The 11,724-nt window shown below is 34.2% G+C and overlaps 2 protein-coding genes across 2 annotated transcripts; one reads left to right on the forward strand and one right to left on the reverse strand.

The window, feature by feature from the left end:
- Positions 1 to 759: 759 nt before the first annotated feature.
- Positions 760 to 3,097, reverse strand: LOC144838316 (uncharacterized). Its single transcript, XM_078693652.1, has 3 exons — positions 3,001 to 3,097; positions 2,420 to 2,485; positions 760 to 2,246 (listed from the first exon to the last, which is right to left on the reverse strand). Exons 1-3 carry the CDS (start codon positions 3,095 to 3,097, stop codon positions 760 to 762), a joined length of 1,650 nt encoding a protein of 549 aa, XP_078549778.1.
- Positions 3,098 to 8,591: 5,494 nt separating this feature from the next.
- On the forward strand, positions 8,592 to 9,613 carry LOC144838619 (uncharacterized). Its single transcript, XM_078694047.1, has 2 exons — positions 8,592 to 9,039; positions 9,464 to 9,613. Exons 1-2 carry the CDS (start codon positions 8,625 to 8,627, stop codon positions 9,568 to 9,570), a joined length of 522 nt encoding a protein of 173 aa, XP_078550173.1. The 5' UTR covers positions 8,592 to 8,624; the 3' UTR covers positions 9,571 to 9,613.
- The last annotated feature ends 2,111 nt before the right edge of the window (positions 9,614 to 11,724 follow it).

An 11,724-nucleotide genomic window follows, 5' to 3' on the forward strand; every position in this document is an offset into this window, starting at 1 on the left:
GTAGTCATAAATTTAGTAGTGAAATTGGCCTCCAATTATTTTTTACAATGTTTTTCTAATACGGTAGTGTAATAACTGTCTGTTACTGTAAAGAGGACATATCACTTTACTTTACTACTTATACTTATATTTAAATTTTGAAATGTTGATTATCACATGACTGTATACATTTTCTCAGAAACTGATTCCAAGTTACGTCGTTTTGTCACAGAACGACTCAAGCTTAATTTAGTTTGAATACGATAAAAACTGTTATATGTAATAATAATCATCAAAATGGTTATGATATGTAGGCCTAATGATTGTTATTAATTATCACATGTTATACTATGTTAATACTATATGACGTAAAATAAATGTGTTGATGTGTAACAGAAATGTTTATCCATGCTATACCATACCAAAGCCAGAATCTGAACGCATATCTTCAAAGAAACTCTTAATAAAAACATCTGGAGATCCATAGTATTTCTCCAAAACAGGAAAAGTCAATACAATGTTGCATGTGTTGACCATGAGTGTGCCACTTCTTTTTAAGTGGTCGAAGCAAATCGTGCCTTTGCCCTCTAATGATGCCGTTACATATTTTGATCCTGTGACAAATCTTCCTGCAAAGTAATTACAGTGTTAATTTCCCTCTCAGAGCCATCATCTTCAAGGATGATAAGGGGTAATTCCATTGCACCCTCGTGCTGTAGAGTCTCCATGCAGTTTGTGAAGTTATAAAATATGTCTTCTTCCAAATCTCTTTTCCCCCTATCAAGCGAATCCCCTTCTTTCACATATGTGTATTCTATGCTGGTAAATATACCGAGAATACTTGAAGCTTTCTGAATTCCTGACAGGTTTACTTTCCTCATAATGCTCTTCTAAAACCTTAAGCACCCCGATAACCTCCATTCCTCTTCGAACCTCTTGTATTTCTTCATTGCAAGCGGAAATACAAAAATGCTGAGCAATATTTCTGGTCATATCTTCCCTTTCAGAAAAGGGAACCTTGAACCAGGTCACACCAAAGGAAAACCTTTCTTCAAAGGTTGACATCATACCCTGAAATTCCTCGTCATCTTTTGCTGCCATTAAAGATCTTAATCTCTCCTGAATTTCGAAATCGGGAATCTCCTGAATGGTTGGTCGAATTTCTGGACCATTCAGTAAGCATGCAGTCAATGAGGGGGTGAAGCAACGTGGCCCTGCACATTCATACAGCAGTGCAATAGAAATCATGTTACCAAGTAGCTGAAATTCCCCCTTTCTCATCTTCTCAAAATCATGGAGTAAGGTGAAACTGCTACCATCACCAGTAGCGAAGAGATGCTTTTTGCAGTCATCAAAAAGTAAAGAAAAGAATTCTCTTTTCGGGCCCCCTGCATCAATACCAGCTTCTCCAATGAATGACACACTGAATGGTTTTATGCAATTCGCATAAAAACGACCAAGTTTTTGAGCAGTGTCCTGCCAGAGCTTCCTTCGACGTACAGATAGAATTTCCGGATTACCACTTTCTTGAAATGCCTTTCCAATGTTTTCCAGTTTCTCTTTGAATGACAATTCTTTCCTGTCAAATTCTTCAGCTTCTGTGCATGATGTATTTATCACTTGCTCGTTTGTTGCTACTGGTGGATTTGTGGTTTCTGTGGATATTGCTGTAGAGCTGTGATTGTTCTCAGTGGCTGTATGTTGTGGTTGTACGTTGCTTAGCAATGACTCTGCTGTAAATGCATTATCATCAAAGGTAGTGATATCAAATTCATCAAATACTCTCATCTGCTTAGTGAGAGGTTCAGAATCGTGTTCACTATCAATATCCTTCTTTTCTGCCAAGAGATGGTCTTCCAGAGTGCACAGATAGAACACTATACGCTTGAATTCCTTTCCCACCTCTTCTCTGTACTTCTTCAAGTCAAAAAACTGAAATGTCCCTGGCATAAACTGTGCACATTTACCATTACTGTATGCAAGAATGTACTCTGTTTCAGTGTATGAATCACAATTGTAGTCTTTCCATTTCTTCTCTGCTTTGTCAAGGATTGTCTTGTAAGAATCCTTTGTGCTCACTCTCAATGCCAATCGTTGACCACGCTTTTGTTTTAGGAATAATCCTTGCGCTGACCATTCAAGAAGACCAAGCGTGATAACAACATCTTGGTCTCTATCTTTATCATCTTTTTTCTTGGTCACTCTTGTTTTCCACTCTCTGCCTTTGCCTTTTCTGTATGATTCAAAAGATTTAATAAGGCCACTACCTAAAAAATAAAATTTTAAAACCAGTTACGGGTAGGCTTCAGTAATTCAAAATTAAGTTTTTTTATAACAGTGTTTTAACTACTAATAGTGAGGTTTCTCATTTTTTTAATGTCGTCGTCGTCTTCTTCAATAGCCTTACAGTATGCCTGATCCTACTTTTTTGTCTAATTACCTGTAGGCATGAAATTTGATGATGGTGGTATATCTGGTGGTGTACTAGTAGTTGGCTTGTCAAGATCTGCAAAAAAAAACATTACATAATAATACAACGAATGTTATGAAGTAGTACCGTAGGTGATTTATACAGCGATTGCAGTAAGGCAGTAAAGTCTAGGAATAACTAGCCTGGATCAATTTCCATGCACATCAAAAACTCAACCACACCAATAGTGTCCCCTTAATAGGGATATCCCATGGGAGACTTAGCGTGTCCTTGAAAAAACAAATCAACAAAGTGAAAATGATAAACATAGATTCTTCTTCTTTTATTTTAATTGAATGAATGAGTAACCATCATTAGAGTTAGTTAATTAATATACTGTAACAATACTTTTCATGCAATTTCAAAGTAGGCATACAGTATACATTTAAGATTAAAATAAAAAAAAACAATTGTATGAGCAAGTTTTTGAAATGACATACAAGCAATGGAAAGATGATGATATTGGGAAATTAAATCAAAGTACAGTAGAGTCCGTATGGAACGCCATCGCTGCCTCCGGCAGTAAACTTTAATTCTATTTTTTCTTTTACCATTACGTTCGGCTCTTTTAGCCTTCGGCGCATTTCTATTTGGCCCATTTACGGCTCTTTCAGCATTCGGCGCATTTCTATTTGGCCCATTTACCATTACGTTCGGCTCTTTCAGCATTCGGCTCTTTTTTATTCGGCCCATACCATTACGTTCGGCTCTTTTTAATTCGGCCCTTTTTTATTCAGCTCTTTCTGATTTGGCCCTTTTTTATACGGCTCAATTAAATTCTAACCTTTTACATGGGGTCAAATGGAAGAAAATCAACGGCTGGAAATGAGTCTATGAAAAGTTTACAAAACATATAGATGCAGCATGTAGAGTGTTTGGTTGGTTGAATTAAATGAATTTGAAGGCTATTTCAATATGATTTTATTGACATGATTAATGTGTTAGAGAACTTGCAATTGTCCCACCTTATTGACAATTTTGAGAGTGAAAAGGTTTGATTTATGGCCTAGGCTAGCTAGGCCTAGCCTAGTGTCAGCCTAACATTTAATAATAATAATTTACCCTTTCTCTCTCAAAATTTGAATTAATTTTAGGTTATTCAACACATCTTTAATCGGTTGGCTTCTCATGGTTGGCGCCATGATGATGAAATGTTTGTAAACTTTTCATAGACTTATTTCCAGTCGTTGATTTTCTTCCATTTGACCCATGTCAAAGGTTAGATTTTAATTGCGCCAGTAAAAAAATGCCGATTTAAAAAGAGCCCAACGTAATGCAGAAAGAGCCGAATAAAAAAGGGCTGAATCAAAAAGAGCCGAACGTAATGGTAAATAGGCCGAATAAAAAAGAGCCGAATGCTGAAAGAGCCGAACGTAATAGTAAATAGGCCGAATAAAAAAGAGCCGAATGCTGAAAGAGCCGAACGTAATGGTAAATGGGCCAAATAGAAATGCGGCGAATGCTGAAAGAGCTGAACGCAATGGTAAATGGGCCGAATAGAAATGCGCCGAACGTAATGGTAAAAGAGCCGAATAGAACTAAAGTTTGCTGCCGGAGGCAGCGATGGCGTTCCATACGGACTACTGTACTTTAATTGTGCGAGGTACTTTCGAATTTGTTGCGGACTTCTTTAATTGTGCGAGGAGCTTTCGAATTTGTTACGAACTTCTTTAATTGTGCGAGGTAGTATCGAATTTGTTGCGGACTTCTTTAATTGTGCGAGGAGCTTTTGATTTTGTTGCAAACTTCTTTAATTGTGCGAGGAGCTTTTGAATTTGTTGCGGACTTTTTTAATTGTGCTTAGCTCTTCTTTAATTGCGCGTTTCTTCTTTATTTGTGTATTTCGTTTTATATTTTCATGCTTTCTTTTGTTTATATGCGATTCCTTCTTTATTGTGTGATTTCTTCTTTAATTGTGTGATTCCTTCTTTAATTGTGTGAATATGATTTATATAGTGTGCGTGACAGTTGTGGGCCACCGTAGCTATTAGCGCAATTACGAAAATGTTTAATAGTATTTTTACCTCTGGAAATTTTCCCCAACAATGGGCAACAAGCATTATTATTCCTATATTTAGAAAGGGTAAAAGAGATCAACCAGCAAATTATAGAGGCGTATCCTTAATATCCACTTTAGGCAAGGTGTTTTTATACATTATAAGCAATAGATTAAGCAAATGGACAGAAGAAAATGAAATATTACATCAAGAACAGGGAGGGTTTAAAAAAGATTGTCGTACTATTGATAACATATTTATTTTAGACACAATTGTTAACAAATATCTCTCAAAAAAACGAGGAACTGTGTACATGGCGTTTATAGATTTAAAACGCGCTTTCGATTCTATTAGACACGATTTCCTTATAAGTAAACTAAGAAAATCTGGTATAAAAGGTAAAATAATCAAAGTTATAAAAACAATGAATAGTAAACTAAAAGGGCATGTAAAGGTTGGCAACAAAATTGGAGAATCCTTTAAATGTGAAGTAGGAATACAACAAGGGTCACCTTTATCTTCATTATTACCTCCGCCAAGGAGGTTATATTTTCACCCCTGTATGTTTGTGTGTTTGTGAGTTTGTGTGTTTGTGTGTGTGTCTGTGAACAGCCTGGAGGCCACAGTTTTTATCCGATTCTCACCAAATTTAGCCACAATGATCTATACCCCAAAAGCTCGGACGAGTTCGAATTTGAGGGGAAAAGGTCATAGGTCAAGGCCACAACTAACAAAATACTATTTAACTGCCTAGAGACCACAGTTTTTATCCGATTCTCACCAAACTTAGCCACAATGATCAATGACTCATCATATAACTTTGGTTAAATTTGAATTGAAGGGTCAGGGTCAAAGATCAAGGTCCACAAAAAAAAAAAGAAATAAAAAAATAATTAAAAAAAAAACCCCTCAGCGGGACTTGAACCAGCGATCTCAACTGTGAGAGGCTGGATACATAACCATTACACCAAACTCTCATCCACAACTTTGAAGTGTGCAGTTAACCTTTTTACACTTAGAACTAATAAAAAAAATTTTAAAAAAATATATAGGCCTATATATTTTCCGGAGACATTTTATGTAGGGAAATTTTACAGTAGGCGGAGGTTTGTACTCTCGGAGTACCCTCTAGTTATTTAATATTTTTATTAATGATATAACTGAGTTATTACATACTGCTGAAAATCGAAACAAAATAAAAATTGATAACATAAATATTAATCACCTACTGTATGCAGATGATCTAGTTTTAATCAGTGATACAGTGTACTCATTACAAGATCTTTTAAATAAATTAGCATATTATTGTAATAGGTGGGGATTGGTAGTTAACATTGACAAAAGTAAAATAATAGTAGGCCTATTTAAAAAAAATGGAAAACTTAAGAACTACGAAAAGTGGAATTATCTTGGTAAAGAAATTGAAATAGTAAAATCTCTTAAATATCTTGGAGTCACTTTCGATTGTTCAGGAAATTGGGAAAAGGCCAGAGAACAAAATAATACACAGGCTAATAAAGCACTTTTCTCACTCAAAAATATAGTATATCAGAAATATGGACATCTACCAGTGAATATTTGGAACTACTTATTTGATATTAAAATAAACCCAATTATACTGTATGGTAGTGAAATATGAGGAAAACTAAACAACAAAAAAATTGATGATATTCAAAATAATTTCTGTAGATATGTTTTAGGGGTCGGGAAATCAGCCACAAATGTTTCAATTAGAGGAGAATGTGGACGATTCTCTTTATCAATCGAAAGTGTACTCAATGTTATTCGTTATTGGGTAAGACTAGTAAATATGAACGAGGACAAATATGCGAAGAAATGTTATAAATCTCAACTTCATAAAGCGCAAAATAATAGTAATTGTTGGGTAAGCGATGTAAAGCATATGTTATGCTCTATTGGTCATGGAAACATATGGTTTTCACAAAATAATTTCCTTGATAAAATTTTTTTTTCTCTTTTGTGGCGCAAACACCACTTTTATTCACATTCATATTATCTCATATTACATAAAATCGTATTATTTAACTTGTAAATGTCATTACAGTTCATAAGTAACATATTTACATATATGAATTCTGTATATTAATCTCTTTTTCATTAATTTTCTTATATTTTGCTATACACTTGACAGGATCATCATTATCATCTATCCCGTTTTAAAATAGTTTACACATTTCCATTTGTTTGTTTATAAAAAAAAATAGCACCATTTGCATTGCAGATTTTTTTTTTCACTTTTGTTGTGTAACATAAACTGAATATATTTAAAATTAATTCATGCAATATAATTATGCTACATTGTATGGTAAAATAGATATAATAAAACACATTTAAATCAAACCTACGGCAGTCATATCAACTACATTAGATTTAAAGACCACCCATGGATTTTGACAAAACGGTTTTTTTAATTCATTATATATTTTTATTTTATAAATAGAATAGGTAGCGATGGTATATAATTGGTTTTTTGTACAATTTCCACTGCCAAGAATGAGCTCTTTAAAAGAGCTTTTACTACCATCAATATTTTTAAAAATTTTATCTATTTCTCCATAAATTCTTGTTACCTGGACATTCAAAGAACATGTGTTTTTCATCGTCAAAGGCATCACAATTATTGCATTTACTAGTACTCTTAATATTCCACATATATAATCGACTATTGGTAGGAATAGTTCGATTCAACAATTTATAATTAAATTGTGCATATTTTTGGTTTTTTTCATTTAATACTTTTTGTTTCCAAACTTCTGGCCATTTTATTGTAATTTTAAAGACATTCTCCCATTTACATATACATTGAGGAGGAATAAAAATGCTGTCGACAAAGTATAAATATGCATCTTTTGTGGTCGTTCCTAAAATTGTATCGATTACGTCACATTTTGTAACCATATTATTTACCTGTTTATTGTTTTTCTTAATTACATTTATCCACATTTTTGGAATTGCCTCAACAAGTGTAGTGTATTCACTAATCCAATTTCTTTTTATACCCAAATTATTCTTTATTTCACTTGGGTTTAATAAACGATTAAAGGAAACAATGTGTTTCACTTTTGTAATCCCTGATGAAACCCAATTTTTATAAAATAAAGCCTTGTTATTTATTTTAATATTCTTGTTTCCCCATAAATATTGTTCAACAATCTGTTCATAATTACTGATCGTTTCAACGTCAACCTTGTTAAAATCGACGCAGCTCTCAATAACTTTTAAATAAAATAATGGTATACCTTGAAAGATCTTCTGATTAGTGAGATTTATGCATGACATACTGAATAAAATATTCTCATTACCTATTCTATTGATGTAATGCAAAGGATAAATTTTATATAATTAATAAAATAAAAGAAAGGCTAACCGATATGGAACGCCAATCCTTTCATGAAAGCATAAATATTTCTTCAAAATTAAGATATTATAAAATGTTCAAAAACAATTTCGGAGTAGATGGATACTTACTACAGACCCTTGATACTAGATATAAGCGAGCTTTAAGTCAACTGGGCACACTTCAACTAGAGGTAGAAAATGGAAGATGGAGAAGAATAGAGCGCAGCAATAGGTTATGTAAAATATGTAATATAAATGAAGTTGAAGATGAATATCATTTTGTTACGGTTTGCTCTCGTTACAAGGAAATCAGAAAAAAAATATTATACCTTCTTTATTTTTTGAAAATCTAAATACTTTTAAATTCTGCCGTTTAATGTCATCACAGGATCCAATAATTATTGCTAATCTATCTAAATATATTTATCATGCTTATAAGTTAAGATATATGTTTTGCTTAGAGAACGAAATTAATTAATTCATTTATCTTGTGACCATAAATTGCTTTATTTTTCAATGTAATTATTATTTTGTTAATTACTAGGGGCCAGAGGCCTAAAGTAAATAAAGTCAGGCGATAAGCCTGAATGAATGAATAAATGAATGTAGATAATAATCATATAGGCAAAGACAGAGGCATAGGCCTATAGGCCTACGATAAAACTAAACAAAATAGAGAGAAATAAACACTCGTAATTATTGAAACCGCTCGCGTGTTAGAACAATCCAAACTGCGTATTCGTTCTAAAACAAAACATTCCACCCAGCCAATCAGGTTTCTTAAAAGTCTCTCGTTGGAAGATTTTAAACCACGAATCATGGATTCCCGCGAGATAACAGAAAAATGGAGGTGCATAAAAGGAAAAAGTTGCAAATCACTAAAAGTAGAGAACTCATTTGACGGCAACCACAAGAATGTTAATGAGTTTAAAGATGAAGAACAGCGCGATCTTTTGAACCGACTTAATATTAATTTTTTTGATAGTCAAAGGTACAATAATGTGAAGAAAACATTACTTGAATTTACGGACGCACAATTATTATTAGGAAAGACCGGGCACGAGATAATTGATGACGTATTGACGGCTGCAGACGGAACGTATCTGTCTTGGGAAGTACGGAGAGACCTTCTATTAGCTGCCCATGAAATAAAAATATTTCAAAAGCTTCAGGATCGACTATGTATTAAGTTAACTGACATTTACACAGAAGGAATATGGCAGAGAAATGAAGGTTTGTGTGGGTTGGTGACGAAAACGTTTTTAAGGTCATGATTGTTCTGCTTTAAATATTAGGCTAGGCTAGCCCTAGGCCTATAGTATAGCCTAGGCCTAGGCTAGGCTAGGTAGGCCTAGGCCTATATGAGGCCGTGGCCTAGACCTAGCTAGTCCAAATCGTATTATCTTATCGCCCACCTCCTAAAATGCATTATTCATGTTTTTGTTTGTACCGAGCCCGAGTCTGCACCAAAAATACATTTCACAACGTACTTGGTACATTGATACACTTAAGCGTTTGGTGCGAATCATAAAATTAGCCTACCTCCGGAGTTGATAAATTACATTAGGTCCATGAGTTACAAAATAAACTTGATTTATACTCTCTTCCTATATGTTTTCCTTCTGTGACCGTTCTTATATTTTTTGTTTTTAAATAGATCTTGAAAATGGCTTCTATCAGTTAAGCATTCATGTACATCCGAACAGATATCGAAATCGTCCACAAATAGGAGAAGAGTTGAAAAAGTTCCCAAAATGTTCATAAATTTAAGGTTAATAAAGCAACCGTATCACCATAATAAATATATAAGAATGTGAAATTATAGAAATATAGATTTGTTTGATCTTTTGATTCTTATTACTGTATTAGTGTTGCTTATGGTTTTTATGGTATTAGATGTTAAATATTTGTGAGAAGGGCGGATTGTTCCTGGGAATCACTTGGTGGGATTATACTGGAGTACATCCTTAGTTGTCCAGTATAGGTTAGAGTGAGACCACTGGTCCCGTTTACTCAGCCTTCATCTTTTAAATTTGTGTGTAACTCAATTACGATTTTTAATATAGTGAAATTTAATACTGTATTTGTGAGAAAACGGCAGATTGTTCCTGGGAATCACTTGTTGGAATTATACTAGGGTACCTCGTTAGTCATCCAGTATAGGTTAGAGTGGGACCACTGGTCCCATTTACTCAGCCCTCGTCTTTTAAATTTGAGTGTAACTCAATTACGATTTTTAATATAGTGAAATTTAATACTGTATTTGTGAGAAAACGGCAGATTGTTCCTGGGAATCACTTGGTGGGATTATACTGGAGTACCTCCTTAGTTGTCCAGTATAGGTTAGAGTGAGACCACTGGTCCCGTTTACTCAGCCTTCATCTTTTAAATTTGAGTGTAACTCAATTATGATTTTTAATATAGTGAAATTTAATACTGTATCTGTGAGAAAACGGCAGATTGTTCCTGGGAATCACTTGTTGGAATTATACTGGAGTACCTCCTTAGTTGTCCAGTATAGGTTAGAGTGACACCACTGGTCCCGTTTACTCAGCCTTCATCTTTTAAATTTGAGTGTAACTCAATTACGATTTTTAATATAGTGAAATTTAATACTGTATTTGTGAGAAAACGGCAGATTGTTCCTGGGAATCACTTGTTGGAATTATACAGGGTACCTCGTTAGTCATCCAGTATAGGTTAGAGTGGGACCACTGGTCCCATTTACTCAGCCCTCGTCTTTTAAATTTGAGTGTAACTCAATTACGATTTTTAATATAGTGAAATTTAATACTGTATTTGTGAGAAAACGGCAGATTGTTCCTGGGAATCACTTGGTGGGATTATACTGGAGTACCTCCTTAGTTGTCCAGTATAGGTTAGAGTGAGACCACTGGTCCCGTTTACTCCGCCTTCATCTTTTAAATTTGAGTGTAACTCAATTACGATTTTTAATATAGTGAAATTTAATACTGTATTTGTGAGAAAACGGCAGATTGTTCCTGGGAATCACTTGTTGGAATTATACTAGGGTACCTCGTTAGTCATCCAGTATAGGTTAGGGTGGGACCACTGGTCCCATTTACTCAGCCTTCATCTTTTAAATTTGAGTGTAACTCACGGCGATTTTTATTATAGTGAAATTTGATTGTATTTTTTATAAAACGGCGGATTTGGGAATAACTTACAGTATAGGTTAGAGTAGGACCACTGGTCCCGTTTACTCAACCCTCATCTTTTAAATGTGTGTGTAACTCAAATTTTTTTATTATAGTGAAATTTGATACTGTATGGCGGATTGTTCCCAGGAGTCACTTGGTGAGATTACTATGATACCTTCTGTAGGTTAGAGTAGGACCGCTGTTCCCGTTTACTCACTTAATGGGATTATACTATGAATATCTACTTAGTCGTTCAGTATATAGTCCGCGAGCCCATGAAGATTTGTTTAGAATTGCAAGTACAATAGGTCTGAGGCATAGAATATGTCAAGTAGTGTCCAGGGACCATCAAACGGCCTTTCTCAAGTTCCCGCCCCTGTACCAACTCAAGAGAGGGGAAATCAAAATACCCTAACATTTGATTTAATTAGCATAATCGAGTACATATGAAACCAATGCTAAAATGTTTATTTTTAGGGTCTAAATGAAGATTCATCATTCTTAAGTGCCAACTCCTGTACCTAGTCCGCTTACGAAAGCCAATAATTAGCGCTAATTAGCATTTTAATTCATATTATTTTTGCGTATTAATAATTATATTTAATAAAAATAATATTAAAGAATAATATTAATAATAATACCTACATCTTTTTGTTTTGATGCGGATTTTCTCTAACAACTCCTTGCCTCTTTCCTGTGTATGTTTTTTGTCGGAGACCTGAAACTGTTTAGGCCTAGGCCCTATATGTAAATAATT

This window comes from Antedon bifida, chromosome 3, assembly GCF_963402885.1.
Source record: "Antedon bifida chromosome 3, ecAntBifi1.1, whole genome shotgun sequence".
Taxonomy (NCBI): Eukaryota; Metazoa; Echinodermata; class Crinoidea; order Comatulida; family Antedonidae; genus Antedon; species Antedon bifida.